Below are 21,080 nucleotides of genomic sequence, written 5' to 3'. Positions count from 1 at the left end.
GGGGGGGGGGTGGAGGATTTTCAGGGGGGGCCACCCATTTTTTTTCCCAAGAAAATTTAGGGGGGGCAGACAAAAATACCACAATCTTTTAGGGGGGGCCAAGGAAAAAAAACATCAATTCAATATTTGCCCAGAATTTCTGATCTCTACAAAAGAGAACCATAGACTCTACCTGGGTGACAAATAAACTCAACATGTTTAGTTAAACTCCTTTAGCTGCCAAATTCGGTAATATTCACAGTGGTTTGTTTTATGCATCTATAGCAGTATCTTGTTCTCCTCCCTGAAGCGTTATGAAATGCCCAGTATTTAGCATGTCAATACAAACCATAAAGTGAACAGTCAGGGTTGTTTTTGTTGAAAAGAGATCTCAGATCAAGTCCAGACTAGAATTCATTTATCAACAATAACAATGGTCATTTATGTTCACACTGGTATGTTGCTAAATACAGCATTGGGTGTTCTATGTAGTGATAGAATAACAAACAAATGCTGATACACAGAGATGAACATTGAACAAATGCTAAAAATTACAGCAAATGTCTTTTTAAGGTTGGGTTTACTTTGTAGCTTGTAAAGCAGTTGAAAGTTGCATGATAAAGAAGTGTTAATTTATGCAAATGTATGCAAATCACCCAATTTCTTGGCTTCTTTTGCCTACCAATTTTAAAATTTCCAAAGAATTTAACTCCACTCCAGCTGGGTCAAATTTTCTGAAATTTCACATTATGTTTTTTAAATGCTATATAACACAACAACTATCAATTGGTTTTGTTTTACAATAAAGCTCTTACATTTTTAATAAGAGGCATTTTGAATAAGAGGCATTTTAATTTTGCTGATCATGATTTTAATCAATTATTAGAGTGTCAGTCTTTAAACCCCTACAATTTTAAAATGAGGATGGATAATGCCAAATAAAATAGTTGTTTTTTCTACATGAATACTCTCCTTTCAAGTGAAATATTACATTTCAGAAAATACTGTCTAGATTTTGACTTAAATAAATTTTTATCATTAATACAAAAATTGAGGTTTTTACCCCAAATATACACCCACTTCATCCTTTGAGTAAACTACTGCTACTGCTACTCTTCTTTTCTGCTCCTTTTTTCTATGTTTCATTCTCATCAATTTTACCCTTTCTAAATTTTTCAAATGTTCTACATAACTTTTACAGTGCTTACATCTACTATAAACTTTTTGAAATAAATTTATGGCCGTCTCATCTTCAAGGTGCTTTTCAGCGAATAGTTTTTTAATGTTGAAAATAAAAATATTATGTATTACTGTCAAAATATATGGTGAAAAATTTACAAAAGGGTTGATTTTCCAATAATCCTGTATGTGCATCCAGAAGATCATGTGGCACTGCACCAATGCTATGGTGTCGGATGTTGAAATATTGTGTACACAAGAAATTTGCTGTAGTCCAAGAAGTGATCTCAGTGTGTATGAGGCTAGGAGAAATGTGGATAGGCTTACACATTGTGTATTGATGCTAATACTTATGTGTCCCATTCATTCTGATATGTATAATCAAAGATTTCACAGTGGCGGCTGGCAGAAAAGGCAAAAAAAACAAATTAACATGTATTGTTTCGTGTCATCTGAAAACATGCGCATCATGACTATTTTAAAATTAAAGTTTGTTAAAAAATTTGAAATATGCATGCTCTGTCAATTTTGAAAAATACTGCTGACAAAATGTGAATTTTGACTTGCACAGGGTTGTCTGCATTTTATATGAACATTGGATTGTGAATGGAATGAGCAGAATAAAATGTGAATTCATGTTTTGGATAAGGTGTTTTGTCCAAGAAATGTTCTAAAATATTCCTCAGCATTTTTGCTTTCAGTGGCAGCTACTTGGTTTTATGATAACCAAATTAGAAAAAAAAGAGAAAATTAAAAACAAGTTGGCTTTCACCAATTTTAATTCCTAATGTTTAAAACTTTCACCGTGAGTCTGCAAATATTCAGCATCATCAAATGAAAATGTATGCTGAACGTGTGCATGTACATGTACATCTCACTTTCCAGAAATATCTGGATATCTGCAAATGATGTACCATTAAACTTCAAGATATATATCACTTTGCCAATTATCTGCTCCTCTGATTTTCTGTTCACCATTTCTAACTGACATCTTTGCTTGTCTTTGTGTGCATCATATGTATCAGTGAGACATAACAAAAAAATACCGCAATTATACGGTGTCGCTCAAATTTGATCAGAATTGGTACATACCAGTATGGGTACCAAAGATCAACAATAAATGTTGTTTCTATCTGTTCAGTGCAGGAAAATTCTACGTTGATGTTATGACAATGATTTCTGCACAGTACAACCAGAAAAACAACAAGAAATATTTAAACCAGAAAAACAAGAATGACAAAAGTAATTAAGGTCTGAAACTTTAGGTACCGGAGGTCAACTTTAGCAACATGCAGAAAGGCAGCTAGCCCTCCTTAGTTTGACCATAGACGGTCTTCCTCCCCTCTACTGACGGTCTTCCTCCCCTCTACTGTCTATGGTTTGAGCAGGTCTGTTAATATGTAACAGTTCATAAACAATATGACAGGAAATGACTCAAGTCAGTGGAGTAAGATTGTTTCAAGCCTGTTTCAGAATTTCGCTTTTTCTTACCTCATTTGCACATTTTTGACACTGATGTGTTCATTTGAACAAATTCACATCTCAACCCCTACATCTACCTGTACACCAAATACTGAGACGGTAGCTTTTGCGGTATGGGAGCCTTTGTGTGTGACGGACATACATCCGCACATACCCACAAATATACAGACATAGACGCCACTTAGACTCATCATATAAGCTCTTTTTGGTATTTATATATAAAACCAAATATGAGCTAAAAAGTATTCATATTTAGTAATTAACTTTTCTTTTTACAACCAGATATGTTTATTGCTACCCTTTCCAAAAGTGTGCCACTTGCAGTCCCTGCAAATCATTCTTTTTATAGTCACATAACCCTGAAATGATTTGTTATATCATCGATTAATGTCCACTAGGCCCTACAGTTCCTGCAACTTGTTAGACTAGATATGTCTATAATGTACCGTATAAGCATGCATGTATATATTAGGGGGGCCATGGAAAAAAAACAGGAAAGATGAGGGGGGGGCCATAGATTTTTTCTATAATTTACTAGGGGGGGCCATGGAAAAAAATCACCGAGAAAATAGAAAATCCTCCACCCTCCCCCTGGAAGTAAATTCTGAATCGTCCCTAACTTCCCTCCTTGTGACGACGACATCATCCGCCTGCATAAGTTGTTGCTTTCGCAACAAATACCGCTCGTCCCGCCAAGCATTTCTCCGATCCAACATGTTCCAGAATTTTCGATAATGTCGATGTCGAATCGTCACGTTGCCGTTGCAGGGCTCCTGACCATTGCCAAGCCATTCCTGTCTGTGTGTTGTAACACAGGGTTGGCCAAAACAATGGGGGCATTCGTTGGCGGCGGGATCTCGCGGAATTAGAAACCGACGTCCGCTGTTTTCACCTTCGACTCCTACCTTGTCTCCGTTGCTTTCTTGACGCGTGCTTGCCGTTACAGGAATTGCTCTTTTCTGTCTTTTCTGACAACGCGACTTCTTTGACTTCGGAAGATACACAACTTGCCAGCCACGGTCATTGAAAATTTCTTCGATGACACGTAGCTGCTCTTTGGACACGGCGATTCCGACGTCACCACCCATGCTGAAGCCAAACTGGGAATGAAATAATAGGGCTTTTCTAGAGCGATTTGAATCCCCCCAAAAAGAAACAAATTCACACGATTCTCATTACCATGCTTGTAAAAGGCAAAGGTCGTGTGGTTGAAGTTTGATACCACAACAACAACTGCAAATGTGTATTTTCATATCATTGCCAACTAAAGGTGTTGTTGCTAAGGCAGAAAACAATTGACAGGAACTTGTGCCTTGTCCTGTGACAAGGTGTAAATTTTACACAACAAAGCTGGCGAAAGATGAACAGGTAGCTTGTCACACTGGCGACAGGACGAAAGGAGCCTAACTTTGAAGTTGGATATCAGACTTATTCACACATAGACAGTAGGAGGAGACCTCTGCTGTCAATTTCAGGAGATACAAACGTCTTTATATACGATCCCACCACGATCATTTCAAGCATAGTTGTCTCAGCGCTTCAAACGTTCGTTACCATACCCTACACTGCAGTGAGTTTAGACTTTTTCATTAGGTAAATTTATTTCTTTTCCAGATTTATTTTTAATAGTTTGTTGCTTTTTTCGAGTGTAGTATATTGCTTTAGATTAGGTAAATTTGTAAGTTTTTTCTTCTTTTTTGTTTTGATCGATCTATCAGTATAGTTTTTTTTTTTCATTTGTATATAGTATAGTGTAAATTCCATTTTGTCAGTTTTCCGAGTTCGCTGAGTTTCAAAGTTTATTTTCGTTTTTATTATAATTAAGTACACTTCGTCGATCTGAAAATGTCAGAAGCGAGCTTAGAACAGGTTAGACAGGTGTTCCCTTCGATGACAAGGGAAGCTATTCGCGTTCGTAACTTGCGTCGGGAGCGCGACAATACAGTGAGGGGCAACCTCGATTTTGTCGCACCTACTGCTGACGACAAGAAAGCTCTTCAGAAGAAAATTGCAGCTTTGCGATCGAGACTAAAAGAGGGCCGAGCAACAAATTACGACGTATTGTCGGAAGTACTGGACTTCTTCTTTATCCAGCATGATTCAGACACCAATTGTTCTCCGGATCGAGTCGGTAACTTTGACGGTCCAATCTATCAAAGTTGTCCTATTGAGCGGACCGAAGATACCATGTACCTGACTACATCGCTGTCAATCCAGAACCTGGTGACAACTGTAGAAAAGCACTCGGGGTCGTGTAATGGGATACTGGCTGCAAATCGCACAACTATGATGGGGCATGCTGGAAGGGTTAGTTTATCGTGTGAGAACGGTCACGGTTTCAATTGGAACTCATCTCCCTACTTGCCTAACGGAAGGCTGTTGGTCAATTACAGGTAGGTATTTCTATATGGTTTCTCAAATATGGACAGTGATTTCTACTTATACTTATCGATTTATTTTTTCTGAGATATATCGAATTTACGTGTGTTATTTTCTGTCATTGTTATCCTCACCTATAATTTCTCCTTTTAGGTTGCTACACGGATTTTACGCGGCAGGAGTCAGGGAAGAAACCTATGAAGTCATCACAGGCGGAGCCAATATGGGCTCTGTCAAATACGCATACAGGAAATCGTGTAAGTATTCACAACCCGAGTTTTTTGCTGAGTGATACGTTATCTCTACAAAGGGTGGAGCAATTACACGATGGAAAAACTTTTCCCAGGTGCTTTCAGTATTAGTGATCCAGAGTAAATTCAGTATGACCGCCTTGTGTTGGCAGTGTCTTGGCAGTGTGTTGGGAGCCGTGTCTGGTATGTCAAAACAATGGCAATATATTTGGTGTGAAAGGGCCGTTGTGGCTTTCTTACTGTGTGCAGGGTAAGTACCCATCTATCACAGATAACGATATGAATTGATGCACAGCAAATGAAGAATTATTTCATCGAGCTAGCGCATTCAAATCGGTGTTTGTCATAATTGTATTTTACAGTTTTCGACAATTATAGTCAGCATGTCCATGAGGAAGCTGTTGAATCGATGGAATCCGCTTTACTCGAGGTGAGGAATGTTTTAATTTTTTTAAAGAAACCAACAAGCGAATCAACTCTTTCCAAATTGGGGGCATAGTCCTAAAATTAACTTTCCATTTCCCTACTCTTCAGGAAATAGCATCAGAGGACAGGCGCATGGCAACAGGGATCGATGTGATGAGTGATGCACGCCACGGGACTCGTAGGAACACAAAACACACGGATGTGGTATTTCTAGGTGATCTGTAAGTAATTACACATGGAACACAACCTTGTCGACTTTATGGACTGACCGTTGTTTGTTTATTTGTATGTGATTCTACAACACTGAATTGATATGACTCTGTTGCATCATGGACGCAAGCATAGCTTGTAACATGTATTCACAATGTATGTAATGATCATTAATTTCTTATCTTGTTTATCATTATTTTTACCCAAGTGCTGAACACCCGGTTCAAACCTATCATGACTCTAAGTCAAAACATGCAAAGCTGGAAATGAATAAATTATTATGTTTTGTTTTTTGTACATTCAGATCCCACAAATGCATTCGTAAAGAGCTGGTATCGAAACAGGACGACAGTTGTTCACAGCGTCATGAAATGGTTGGTGTAAGGAGATTTTACAATTGGGCCGATGAAAAGGGTAAATATACATGTTAAACTTCTACAATGAATTTTAGAGTATAATTTCTTTGCTGGCATAAAGTTGGTTTCAGAGGATAGTAGTAACTTCATGTCTGATTACTTCTCCCTAGGTGTTCCTATATTAGTCCACGGCCATGACAACAATGCGTCCGTCAACAAATTCTTGAGGGAAGACAGGCCAGATACAGTGAGCAGCAACGACACGTGGCATGGTGAGTCCGTTTTTGCTTCTCGTTTTACTATTCTGTATGTAATATGAATGTAAAAAGATTATCTTGCTGTGTCTGTGTATAGGCACTACATGTAGCTGTAAAACAATATTATTTTGAAATGCAGCCTCATAATATTTCCTTTGTTGTTATTTTCAGTTACGAAGGCCATCGGAAAGGATTTGAAGAAAATTTCTATGGGCACAAACAGAAACCGGAACATCACCTGGCACCCTGACCTCTCAGATAAAGGTACTACAAGAAACAAACTGAAATTTCTATGTTCAAAACTAAAACGGTCATTTCACACAGAGAGAGACATATACACAGACACACAAACACACGCACAAACAAACAATCAAACACACGTACGCCCACTGTTTATCTCTGAGGCATTGGATATCCAAATACTTTTAATATAATATGTAAACTCTTTCAACAGTTTCCAGTATAAAGACGCATTGCTATTGGACCATGAAGCATGCTAAGCAATATCTAAAAGACAACGGAGACACGCCACAAACAAGGACAGAGGCAGCGAATCATCTCCGGGATAACCTTGATAGTGTTGTGAGTCACTACCAGGTAAGTTGTCATAACTTGAGATGTACAACCAGGCTCAACATTCTTTTTATAATGCGCTATGTTTTTTTTTCTTCATGAATCATGATTCACTGAAAATAATCATCACTTAAATTAGCCATTCATAAAAAAATGAGTTGTGTTTGTTTCAAAGAAAATTTTATTTCTTTCAGGAAAACCATACAAACTGCCATCCAACATCCAGGTGTCGGACTCAGGAGAACTATGAAAGTTCATTCCGGCCTCTGGAGTCACAAGCAGCTGTTGATCTGCTCAGAAAAACACTGCGAAAGTCTTCACTATACAAACATCCGGAACACTACATTGACGTGAGTTCATTACTTGATAAATAATTATTAATTAGCGATTTGAAACGTCGTACACTTTTTTAACAGACCAAACTAATTTCCTTGTATTTTCCCTTATTTTACAGTGTAAAGATACTCACTATGTTGAGAGCTTCAACAATGTCGCCCTCCTGTACCACGACAAACGTATAGCTTTCAGAAAGACGGGTTATAAATTTAGAAGCGACCTCACCTGTTTGGATTGGGTATGTTTTCAACTGTTATTGGTCTCATTGTTGTTTTGAATTATTCATTTTTTCATATTTATAAATAGCAATACTGTATTGATGTTTTCAGAATGAAAATGTTGATCGACCGGCCAGTTCTCCAAGGTCTGGGATGGATCGCAGGCGTAATGGCAGACTGCACAGGATGAGATCAACACGCCACCACTTGAAGAGGAAGACCTATCGATGGCGACAAGCAGTGTGGAGACGGTTCATGGCAAAAGACTATGGACAATGAAATAGTCGTGTGCTCTGCATACACATACCAAACGGCCCTTTTCAGGGCCACCACATTCTCCAAAAAGAGAACTACCGTTACCGAGTTTATACTTATGGTGAAAATCGCATAAGAAGTATTAAAAGAGATCTGATAATAAAGACAAAAAAGTAAAATAAATAAAGAGACCACACACACAAACACACATCTATCAAAACAAGAACACTTTTGCAAATGAATAAACGTAATGTGTACAATATTCCAACATCAGAGAGTACAAACCTGGGCACCTGTAGAACATATGATCTTTACACTAATGAAAGGTTTGATAAAAGTTGTCATGTATCGGCAGTCCCATATGTCCTATAAACTCAAGTGGATTTTTCCTGTCTCCTTGGGACAGGATTTTTAAAATCCCAAGTCTATATGATTAGTGGTCGTTTCGGCAGCAAGTCGTTTCGGCCCGACTCGTTTCGGCCTCTCGATTTCCGGCCCCAAGTCATTTCGGCAACGCAACCCAAGACGTTTCGGCATCTCTGTCTCTATTTTTTGCAAACCTTTAGTAATTTACTGACCGTCACATTCGTAAGCGTGACCTTTGCGTTCTGACCAGTACTTTTATATGCATTTTGTGTGACTTCTGCCGTGCTGTTTCGGCACCGCGTTCAAACATTTGCCGTGTTTGGCGGCTATTGCTGTTGATAAACTTGTGTCACAGATTTGAAAATGTGAAGATTTTTCTTACGGTCTCTTACCATATGTACTCACAAAGATTAAAGAATGTACATGAATATTTTATAGTTGACCCTATACTTTTTAGTACTTTGATTTGTAAAATTACGCTCAAGCACTATGTCCCACGGGTAGCCTTGAGCGGTGCCGAAACGTCTCGGGTCGCGGTGCCAAAACGAGTTGGGCCTGAAATTGGGAGACCGAAACGTCTTGGGCCGAAACGTCTAACCGTTTATACTAAATATTGTTCAGAAAATAATATCATAATTCAAAGAGGGTATTTCCTGAGATCTGATTTGTTTTATTTAGGTGTTCTGACTTATTATACGAAGTACACGGTCACTTGTCAACTGCAATTTCTCTCGTCGCCTATATAGGCGGCCCATAGACGTGGATATACACAAGCACAAATCCCGTGTGTAAAACAGTGTATACACACGTCCATGAGCCCGTAGGCGAAGAGCTGAATATCGCAGTCAACAAGTGACTGACGAAGTACCGGTGTCTAAAGTTCACAGACGAAGCCAATGAATAAAAAAACACAAGCTACAATCAGACAGACATTTTATTGAAACATAATGTGATAAGGTCAGAATCACTCACGCTTCGTCAATAATAAAAAATACAAGACAGCACGTGTCAACAAGACTTCTGTTCTCCTTTGTGTTCACATTTCGTTGTTTTGTGTGAAGCGTCAACTAGACCAGGCTATTATACAATTTACACATGGTGTGACTAAATTCAAGCGACGTGTCATGTGACATGCCAAACATGTAGCTTGGGGCCACAATCCCAATACTGGTGCTTTCAACGAAGGTCCTGTCTTTTCGGTTGATATTTGTTGTTCCGATTTGTTCGATGATGTAAATCGCGACAACAAAACCTGGCTAAACCGACATGCAGAGAATAGCTACCGATATCCACGCGAATACCCTATCCGCTTTCTACAAAGAAGTACTCAATAAAATTGCTGTAGTTTAGGCAAAATGTGTTTCCTTCATGAAACAATTAGGAATGGCGCTGTTGAAGTGGTCGCAATACACACGAAAGACGCTCACACCACTGACACACTAAAAAGACCCGTGCGGTGATCATGAGAAATCGGCCGGGCGCGTCAGTGGCATGCAACGCCGTAATTTACAGCCAACAAGTTTAGATTCTAATAACACCAACCGAGCGAGGTAGTTGCAGTTTCTATGAACTTCCACCTTCAACAAGTTGTCTCATTGAGATGGTTTTGGCTGTTATAATTGTCTTTGTTCAAGTGATCAGCGTCCCCTCAAACTGATCGATCAGCATGGCTTGTCGGCGTCTATTCACCTACGACCTCGGCCGGACCGCGAGCGAACCTCAAACGAGATAGAAATAACAAATGTAACTTAGCTTGCTCAAAAATCAATGGTTCCAAAGCGAATTTTTGAAGTTCATGGGGACAACTGGGGATTTTACATATTGATCGATCAGTTTGTGAGGTCATAACGCAGGCGCCGCGCGATAAGCTTATGCTCGACAGCATGGTCAAAATCAAAAGTCTTTTCGTGCGCGCACGTCCGTTTCATTCCCGGGGTTTCACTTGTGAAAAATACATATTCAACTTCGACTGTAACCTCAAATGTGGTAACCGTTATATCTATAATGTACATGGATAATTCAGGTAATAATCGGGTCAAGTAAATCTGTGTAGATAGTGATATTGATACTGATATAGGCTACGTTTGACTGGGAGGAGTACCCACTAATGCGCGAACCAGGGATTGAGAACGGCGGCTTTAAGTCGAGCAGAAATAAAGCTTTCTGCGAATACCACTTTGAGAAGGGCTGCTTTTAGCAAAAGTTGCAAGTCCAACTACTGAACAAGCCTAAAAGAAAACTGCCCCAGGCATATCCAGCCCCAAGTGCTTTGCTTGTACTATACATATGGGACAGTGCGTATGCTCAGGCACTAGAAATGGAATGCTGTAGACAGGACCGCTGGTTCTAGACTAATCATGGCTACATCAGGGTGTTCTGTAACACATTAAAAATGCTTGCACTTTTAGAATTAATGTCAATCTCTTTAGAGCATTGGCATTACTTCCGTGTCGGCATGATTTCACAGCGATTGGGTTGACAATGACAGGCATGATTGATCGACGAGAGGAATTTGAACTTCGTCATCGGAGCTAGAACAGTCACTTTCCGAACTCGAGTTGCTGTAACTTTCTGACGATGTCAGTCTTGGATCATCGATTGCTCATTCAGGTCTGAAGTTATTACCGATTATCTTCGCAATTACGATTTTCAGTTGAGCACTGAGATTTGCGTATCGCGTACGCGTACATGCGTACTCTACTTGGCGTAGAAGAGCTTGGTTAGAAGTGACCTCACTTTGAACCCACTGTGACTAGCAAGTTTGATACGTCACCTCCGGTTTCTGTGCGTTCAGCTTGTGGCCACTGCGCTAATACACGCAAGTGAAAGTGAATGAAACCAACGATATTTTGTTTATTTTTCACTAAATAACGACCTGATTACCTAAGGAAGTCTGGGTAAATTTCCCCTTTAAGGTGGTTGGAAAGGCTATTTTTGCACCAATTCTTTTCTCAGAGTTAATGTCAAGTTTCAAGTGTTAGAATCAAGATATTTAGTTCAAATTTTCAGGATAACTCCCTTAGATAATATTTTCTCCAAAGAATATAAAAATTGTATATTTGCAGCCATGATTTTGAAATATGACACCAGTAAATATTAAAATTTAATTTTTCTTTTTTTTTTACATATTTGAATTTCATAATAATTGGATAGTATTAATATTACCAAATTAGTTATAAATATGTTGACACTATTTATTGTAAGATTTGTACGGCAAGATTTGTAAATAAAATTTGTTTTTACGATTTTACATGGGTTTATATATCAAAAAATTATTAAAAATTCTTTCAAATTTCAAAATTTTATTTTTCAATAAGTAATTCAAATACAGGAAAATTGTGCCGTACAAATCTTATCTGTAACCTTGTTAATAGGCTGTAAAAATTCCATGTCCATATCTCATTTCAAAGTTGGATTAAATTGGTATACAATTATGTAGGAAAACTGTTATTCTGTCAAAAATGTTGAAAACAAGTTATATTTGCACCCCTCTTTTGAAGTCATAGAGCAGTTTTTTTTGGTTAATCTCACTTTTGACACCTCTTTGACACTCAAAGAATCTAAAAATGCATTTACAATAGCAGTCACTCATTCTGAATGCCAGCACCACCTTGTCAAACTTTCCTGAAAAACAGCAAATAATGACTTTCCCTTTTCAAACATTTTATTAAAAGCTAGGGGACCTCTACCATAGTTAATACACTAAGGACTCCCCAACTTCTTCTTATTTGGTCAGTTTTTCAGAAGTTTTAACAGGCTATAACTCTGCAATGCCTTTGTGCCAAAATGTCTAGTTTTTTTTATTCCACAGAGAATGTTGACTACTTTTATATTTTAATAGTTTTGTTGAAATTTATAACTGACGCTCTAGCCTTTCCAACCACCTTAAGAAAGCTCTCCCTTCACAGATTCTGCATGTAAGGCCATTCATTGATGGTACCAATCTTGAATTATTTATTGTTTGTACCAATCCAAATCATTCATTGATAATGCTGATCTTAAATTCTTCATTGATGGCACTGATCTGGGATTATGAAAACTACATACACACCATGTTGAAAAGTATCAGCAAACAGGTAACAAACAGAGAACATACCCCTATATTTATTTTTATCGTCTGTCCTTCTTTCAAACTAAGGTCTAACTTTGGTCCAGGATCCACTGCAGCTTTCTTCTCTTCTTCTTCAAATTTTTTACTTTGTTTTACCCATCTATGAAAAAAACAAAAAAGATATCACCAGGACGCTAGAAATGAATTTATACAATGAACTAGAATATTTTCATGCGTATGATTTTTAAACATGACAAGATATGTTTTTCGGGTTATCTGACTGAATTACATGGAAGGATGGTGCTAAGCCAGTCTGCAACATCATGCTGCAAAATTTTGATGTGACAAACATGTACTTACTTAAAGTGGTCTTGTAAAGCTACATTGAAATCAAATGAATCTCCTCTGTCAGCAAAGCCTATACCAATGAATGCTGTCCGACCTGAAACCAATGGAGAAAACAGTTAACATTGATATCAGGCTATTACAAGTGATGATAATACCAATGCTTAGTGACTCTCTCAGGAATCAGAGGCATGGTCTGGTATGACCCTTCTATACAAGACAATGCATGGGCCAGGAAGGTTTAGATATTACCCATGAACAAACGGAAATATACTTCACATTTTGAAATGTGAAGTATATGGACTGTTCAACAAAGAAGCTGTCCCAACATGTGTGTAGCAGCTTTGAAGAAACCTGATAGCTGTTTGTGATCAATGTTACAACTGCATTTGTCCCGTGAAAGGCTCAAATAGCTCGCCAATGAACGGCGAGTCTTGATGATTCTCGCCAGTGAATTTCAATTCTCGCTGTACTCAGTGAGAATTTTCATTCTCACCGGTGAGACTTTGTTCTGCACATTTGATTCTCGCCAAGGTGTCCATTTCTCACCAATCTCACGTGGAGATTAAAATTTTCTCACCAACAGTGGTGAGAATAAGAACAGATTCTCACTGATTGCGAGAAAGCGTCAGTTTCTCGCTCTAGTCACGCACTTTTTCCCTATAGTTTGTAGTATGAACCGTTTAACTCCTTTCCTTGCATACACTGTACCAGCAGGTTTGATCATTCTGTACAGAATTATGGAAATGTACCAACACTAGTGAGAGCAGGGGGAGGGGGATTCACACAGCTCTGTAACGTGTTCATGTTCACAATCAACATTATTCAACCTAGCAATGGATATTTAAGAACAAACCACAAAAAGATTCCAGTTGTTCTGTCACTGACAGCTTACACTGTTCTCTGTAAATCATGGGAATTTGACATATTGTATGTACTTGTGTAGGGCGATTCAAGGAAATTTACAAAAATTCCTACATTGATGCAGAGAGTTCGGAATTGTTCTGAGTTAGAGACGACAGTCCACTGTGATTGAATTCTACTGTACAATTTCTGTTTTGTTTTGTTTCATCGGATAGGAGTTTCATTGTATTCCCTTTACTGTTTTAGTGAATGGTATAAATTTGACTTCATGCGGAGCTCAGTTTTTACAATGTACCATGATACTTGGTCAATAATTCAGTGCCTTTGTTAAGGCCAGTACCCAGGTAAATTTTAACAGAGATTCCCAGTCATGTTACTTGAGGTCCTCCTGTTTTATTGATGCAATCCTGCTTGAGGACAATGGAAATGATTTTAGGGTTCCATCACAATGTACTTATCTTCCTCAACCTTAGCAAAAACACTGTTAATGAATAATAAATGTCAAATTAAATTAAACTCTTCAGAGAGACACAATGACATACCATTCTCATCCATAAGTCTGATGACAAAATATCTACTGGAATCCATCACAGCTTCCACAGCAATACCAGGGTAGGCATCTACTGGACATTTGGCAAACAGTTCACCTGTATTCAAGTCAAGACATTATAAATGAATTTACATTCATACAGGTACATGTATGCTCAGTCTTTAACCATAATGCAAGTGTTGTCACCTATGATCAAATTTTCAAAAATTTAAATTAAAAGGTCCACCCAGCACACATCAAAATTGCTGAATTCTTTTGAAACTCCCATATGTAGTAGTCATTTTGGCTTATATTCTGTGGTATCTTTTGTCAGCTCAACTTTACCCATAAAAAGAATTTTATCAAAAAAATTCCACAGCATAAAATGTTTTACGTCAAATGAGTTTAAGCTATATCCTCTATTGCAGGTATTAAAGAGCATTTTTTACTTGAATGTCTGATGTTTATCTTGTTATCTCTTGACTTTGATAGGTTCTATTGTTTTATGTGAATTTTTATTTTACAATTTAATTATATTATCTGTGTTGGCCAAGAATGAGACTCAAAAAAAAACCCGAAAGATATAAAAGTTTTTCAGCTGCTTTCCTGTTGTTGAACAACATACTGTACATGTTCAAATTTTTATGTTAAAAAACAGTTATTTTCCCTGTAGGCCATCAAATATATCTACTCGCAGTCAATCGTCCAGTCACTACTAAATATAACACAGTATTGTGGTACCAGTGGTAGGGAATTTGTGTGAGCAAGTTATTTGTGTGTCCAGTACTTTATGTTGTGTACATTATAAGTGTATATGTTAATTTATATGTTTATTTTACATACACTACATATGTATTTGATGAACCTGGAAATTAGGGCCAACTATATCATGTCACACCAGTGAAATTCACTACTTGACTCTCTGCATATAGCCAGCCAACATGTTTAGGAGGATTTCTTGGACTACAAGTGCCAACAGCTTGGCATTAGAACTTTTTGATAGCCTGCTAGTAAAAATTATGAAAAATTGTCGCCTATCTGTATTTCAAAGCTACTGTCTGGAGTAATGGCCAAGGGTGTGAAAATATGTTTTGACTCAAAATTGCTTTCTAGGACTCTGCAGGAAAAGCACTATTTACAGATCCAACAGGCTTTGGCATTTGACTGTATCAGCCAACTCACCACTTGTCTTGTCTTCTAGTTTGATGATACAGTCATTGCCCTTGGCAACTACCCGTAACCTTCCTTTCCAGTCATGCTGGTCCAACCTCCAGTCCGCTGCTCTGTGTAAACAAAATACACAATAATTTATAGATACAAGTGACGTATAGATTCATTTGGGACCTATATGTAATTTGCATGAATATGGTACAACACAATGCACACTGTGTCTTGACAAACTTTACAGACTTTCAAATAAACGCTCACCATCCTATGACAGTCTTATTTCCTGTATATCATGACAAAATACTGGTTAAACTTCTGTCATCTAGTTACATAGCCATTGAAACTTAAAAGGCGTAACAATTGTATACTATAATTATATATATATATATATATATATATATATATATATATATATATATATATATATATATATATATATATATATATATATATATATATATAATTATTACTGATATTACAGTTTTACCAAATTAATAACACAGAATGAAATATTATTCTGGAAGATGGTATAAAGCGAGATATCAACAAACACATATCATTAACTCTATGGGGACAATAGCTACCGTATAGCTTGCCACAATAATTTTATAATATTTGTTTTCAAAGATACACATTTTTTATCCATGTTTCTAAATCATATTGTAATACAATGACTTAGTTATCTAGATACAATGGATCATCTCAAATTTCAAATTGAGAACTGAATTATAGTCCTGATTGGAATTCAGTTATTGGTAATAATTTTGAGCATTACACACATATAGGATGTGTTGATAAGTATGTTGATTTTGATTTTTGGAGTGGAACTGGAAACTGCATTTTAAAAGTGGGCCAAATAAAGTAAGTTTATATGGTGCCTTACGATGGGTATAAGTCCTTTAAGTTTCAAGAAACTGAATGAAGCTATTCTGTAAAATGGTCCCTAAACTATTTCCTTTCATTTAATGTAAATAGTGGCTGGTTTCTACTTCCTTCCCATCTAAAGGACATTTTCTGTGAAGTCTGATATCTTTATCTACTTCCTGTCACACTTATCACTCTATTCAATTGTTGTTAGCAGTATCCTGTCATTCATTGCAACGTAACAGTAAAAGCGTGTTCATGGCTGACTACCAAGTGACATTTGATTTGTACAATGGCTCACTGGTATCCCTAGCCCTGTACTTTTATATCCCATGCTTGAAGGAAGTCCATCGTCGTGAGTGAAATTAGTACTGGTAATAGTACTAATAATATGTACATGTAATTACATGAAATTTCAATATCACAGTGTTACACAAATATGCTTATGAACAAACAAGGCACTGGGAAAAATGAGAGAGTTGCTAAAGTCATGATTATTGAAGAGATATGCATATTGTACATGCAGATCATTGCACCATGGCTATTCACATGTATACTATACTGTACTATGTACATGTACAATGTAAGGCTGACACAGCTAACTGACCAATGACTATTCTCTTAAACATAATCTACAAGCACACATGCATACTGTATCTGCATAATCTATTGGAGATTAATTAACAGTGATACATTAAAAGTAAAAGAAGCATATTATAAATGTAAATCATATACCAGTACTTCAAGAAATCTTGTACACATTGCTCTGAACATGCATGTACATAGATATCTTATGTTCTGGCATAACAACATTTCCACAACCGTGGAAGGCTGTATACAGGAAAATGGCGACCTGATTTTGATTTGGACTGCAAAGAAATTCTCTCCAGAGGAAGCGTTGCTTTTTCTGTCAGTCTTTTACTAGACCTCATTCTTTCCACTTTCAGTTCTACCGGTAGTTAAAATGGAGGTCATAGCTGCCATTTAAAATCTTCCTTCGATTATCAATTGAGCTCTCCATGAAAAAAAAATACTGTCAAGGACAGTGTGCTAACATTCGGTTTGAATTGGTTCATTCGAGAAATATTTAAACCAGGAAAAACAAGAATGACAAAAGCAAATAAGGTCTCCAACTTAGGTAATGGAGGTCATCTTTAGGAACATGCGTATCAACTTCTGTAGCAATGGAACAAGCAGATCCTAAATACATAAGCAAATGTCAACAACAAAAAATAGACAGAGAAGGCTTGATAAAAAGAAAAGGTGGGAGTGGGTAAAAAAATGTAGAAGGGATCTGGTAAAAAAGTAATGCTACCTCATCAATCTTCTAGACCCTACCCCCTCCTGAATATCAAATGTTCCATCCCTTGGTATTACATAACGCCAGATGACAGGAAATGTATTTACAACCTTGGGGATGTTTTTAATTAATGCGATGAGTGTTATCATTCTAATGTAAACAGCACTTAAGTTAGTTACAGATAGTGAAATGCCTTCCACTGTGGGCGGTGATTACAACATCTGGAATTATCCTGGATCCAAATTTCTCATCAGTTCTTGTATTTCTTACAAAGAAAAGTTGCAAAAATTGGTCCGCAATGAAAAAATTCACCTCAGCTTTGTTTTCTGGATCAAATTTTCCTACAAATTGATACCAAATATGACAAAATTATGTTCACAGCCTTCAAAACTGTCTCACAACATATCCTGGGTTGGTGTAGGTCATTTAAGGTCACAAACTGAGAAAATTACCTAAAATATACAAATTTGGGGGTTTCCCAACACTTTGAGCAGAAAATTTATCAAATAAGATCCCTCGGGACTTTATACCAAATTACAAAGCTATCAAGCAAGTAATTTTGAGAACAAGTTTTCTTGACCAAAAATTACAATATTATCTTAAAAATATAAATTTATATATTTCAGGACAATTTCCACATATCTAACTATTGTCATCTCTGTACATCTGTGTACCAAATATAAAAACTGTCTGTCAAGGGTTTCAAAAAGAAATACTGTGTAATTTTTTTTGACCAAAAATGATAAAATTGCTCCAAAATAGTAATTTTCCCAATTTTGTCATAATTTCAACAAATTAAAAGAGTAACACCCTTGCAAAGATCCAACCCAAATTTGAGAGCGATTGGGCTGGCAGTTTCAGAGAAGATTTTTACGGAAAATGAGAAAAATCACCAAAAAATTCAGCAAAAATACTAAATTAAGGATATCTTTACAATATTCATAAAACTGTATAAGGTTCACCTAAGGTACTTGCACACAAATTTTCAAATCAATCACAACAGTGGTTATCGAGATATTAATTCTTGACCATTTTCACATTTTGTAAGCTCATTTGCATAATTTTGGCAATGCAGATTTCATTTGACCAAATCCCATCTATAGCCCAGGATGCATCCACACACCAAATACCAAGCTGAAACGTGCAGCGGTTTGCGTGTTTTTGATGTTGAAGGACATACCGTACGTACATACATACATACATACATACATACATACAGACGCCATTGACTTCAGCTTATAGGATAAACTCACATTGGTATAACCAAATGTGAGCTAAAAATTAGTGATACTGGTAAATTCCTCAAGTTTGCTTGTAAGTTAGTGGTCATGCACCTGGTGGATATACCATCTTAAAGTTAAAGAGTACAGCAAAGCAATGAGAAGTTCCAGGGTTGACTTTTCACAACCATGTGATAGCAATTGTCACATCACTTAAAAGTCTGTTTTGATGGAGGGTCTCTCCCTTCAGAAACACCGCTTGGCTGGCAAAATGCATTTTCTTTGCAGGACTAATTAAAACTACAGGTGGTCCAATTTCTCGGTGATGCTTTTCAGAGCCTGAGGTTGTGAAATTCTAGGAACACACCTGTACTGACAGACATGAGAGACTTACACAAAAACCGCACAGGGCATTGTGAACCAGGGCCAGATACTTTGTACTGACAATCAGACAACACTCCATCCAACATACAACTTTCCATTTGTTGCTTACACAGCAACTTGCCCTTATTTCACTCAAAGTCTGAAAGTTAATTTTGATATCTGGCAAGTTCAATGGCAATCCACCGCTCACTTGTGTTGAGTCTACACAACCTCATGGGCATTTATTCTGTTTTGAGAGACTCAGTATTTTTACTAGATGTGCCATTTTATAATCAAAATGTTCTTACATTCATTCATTGCGTACATCTCACCACTCAATCAAATTAACACCATTGTGTATTTGATGTCTGGTTTGTTGCTATGATTTAAAAAGCAGTTTTTACAGCCCTATGGTTCATGGTATATAGTTACAACGAGTCCAGGTATTCAGTTGAAACATTTTGGGACAAGTTACGTGGCACTATGGGATGAACATACACTGGGACAAAGTAGTTTGCGAAGAAATGGAATTTGAAATAAGTGGTTTTGGATAAACTGACTGTGAACCTGTGAGTGTCATGGTGTCAAGGGTCAATTCATTATCATCCTTCCACTGACCCATGAATGTAATCCTTCCCTACCTCTATGCACCGACAACGGATTCATTCTTGGTGTGATTGTTGACAGCTTGCAATTTATATAATAATACAATATTAATTATTACATGTGTAAATTGTTGGTCAAGGAATGCGGTAAATCATAACGTTTCCTTGTCTGTGTCTGGGGAAAACACATGTCGGTGCATGAACCTATCACTGTGGTGTAGTTTCATGGGTGGCGGTATCAGTGAAGTACAATGGTAACCCTTCAGGCTTCAGTCGCAGGATAATGAGTGGGTGAACTTGGAACTTTCTGCACGTCGGATGTTCCTTGGACGCTAGGAATAAGACACGTTTGAGTTTCTACAGGGATACCAGTCTTGCATAATGAACTCGTTGCCAGCATACCGTACGTACATACGGGTGGGACCGTGGGTAATCTCGATAGCTAGCATCACCGTATCCTCCCCCTTTTGTTTGCGATACGCTTAACACTGTGCCCATGCATTACTTCCACTGGCGCTGTGTACACTAACGCAAACACAACAGAGTCGACGTTGGCGAATTTGAGCTCCACAATCTCCTCACGATACAAACAATATTAAAAATTTGTTTTATCGCGTTAGTATTTTCTCTTCCGTTTACAAAATCGGTGCTCAGAACTATCTGTATTGTTGTTACAGCGTGCGTGACGTTGACGTTCGGGATCGGACAGGTGATCAACTACCAAGCACACGGCAGTCCAAAAATTAACAGTACACTGCCAACACGACATCGTGATTACAACACGGAGCTTTGCTTGAGCTTTAAAAAGAGATCATCTTCATTCTACTCACCTATATCCCCTATTAGAGGGCCTCGGCGGGATTTTATACACAAACACCTCGTTCTTCACACACAGTATACTTTCATATTCTGTCGCCATTTTGCAGAGGAAGTTGCTGTTATGACTCAACGTTGATGGCGCTGACCATAAAAATTGCATGACCTCAGGGTCATATGAAAAAAGACACCTTGGCACACCACGCCCCTCTTTCGCTCGCAATAACCTTTAATACCAGTCGTCCGCGAACGAACCTTTTTGCCCAAGATAAGCATTTACTGCGATGATTTCCCAAACATCGGCAACTTTAGTCATTCTGTCTTATCTACAGCTTGCCAAGAGGGTGTTATGTTTGATTTGTATTTATATTCGATAAGGCAGATCTTCATTAATTGTTGAGGCTGCAACATTAAATTCAATTATTCAACGTTAATTTTAAATTCAATTGTTCAACGTTAATTTTAATAACGCACGGGAATGAAGATGATCATGATAAAAATACAAATTTCATGATATGGCATTATTAGGGACACTATCCCTCCGGTCAGAGGTAAGAGTTGATTGTGTAATTGATTTACATGCTAATATTCACATTCACATTCAGAAAAACTTCATTATCTTCTACTGACAAATTTACTTGTGGTTCTTAAAGCCAAACTCAGAATACAAGACAAAAATATTAGATTAC

The 21,080-nt window shown here is 37.4% G+C and overlaps 2 protein-coding genes across 3 annotated transcripts in view; one reads left to right on the top strand and one right to left on the bottom strand.

The window, feature by feature from the left end:
* The window catches only part of LOC139136669 (adaptin ear-binding coat-associated protein 2-like), a 29,319-nt gene extending 8,800 nt beyond the window's left edge, over positions 1–20,519 (bottom strand). For both annotated transcript variants that reach the window (XM_070704449.1, XM_070704450.1), the window contains exons 1-5: positions 20,406–20,519; positions 15,239–15,339; positions 14,070–14,174; positions 12,679–12,760; positions 12,364–12,478 (exon numbers count right to left, since the gene is read on the bottom strand). In XM_070704449.1, the coding sequence (XP_070560550.1) occupies positions 12,364–12,478; positions 12,679–12,760; positions 14,070–14,174; positions 15,239–15,339; positions 20,406–20,494 (492 nt within the window). In that variant the 5' untranslated portion in view covers positions 20,495–20,519. The remainder of the gene's footprint in view (positions 1–12,363; positions 12,479–12,678; positions 12,761–14,069; positions 14,175–15,238; positions 15,340–20,405) is intronic.
* Positions 3,815–10,485, top strand: LOC139136668 (uncharacterized). The gene is made up of 11 exons (XM_070704448.1): positions 3,815–5,033; positions 5,173–5,276; positions 5,633–5,700; positions 5,805–5,917; positions 6,211–6,320; positions 6,433–6,534; positions 6,691–6,783; positions 6,974–7,116; positions 7,287–7,442; positions 7,547–7,666; positions 7,758–10,485. The coding sequence occupies exons 1-11, from the start codon at positions 4,486–4,488 to the stop codon at positions 7,923–7,925; spliced, it is 1,725 nt and encodes a 574-aa protein (XP_070560549.1). The 5' UTR covers positions 3,815–4,485; the 3' UTR covers positions 7,926–10,485.
* Positions 20,520–21,080: the final 561 nt, after the last annotated feature.

This window comes from Ptychodera flava, chromosome 7 (genome assembly GCF_041260155.1).
Source record: "Ptychodera flava strain L36383 chromosome 7, AS_Pfla_20210202, whole genome shotgun sequence".
Taxonomy (NCBI): domain Eukaryota; kingdom Metazoa; phylum Hemichordata; class Enteropneusta; family Ptychoderidae; genus Ptychodera; species Ptychodera flava.
Note: the sequence above shows the minus strand (reverse complement) of the source record. Positions and strands in the feature narration are given on the sequence as shown.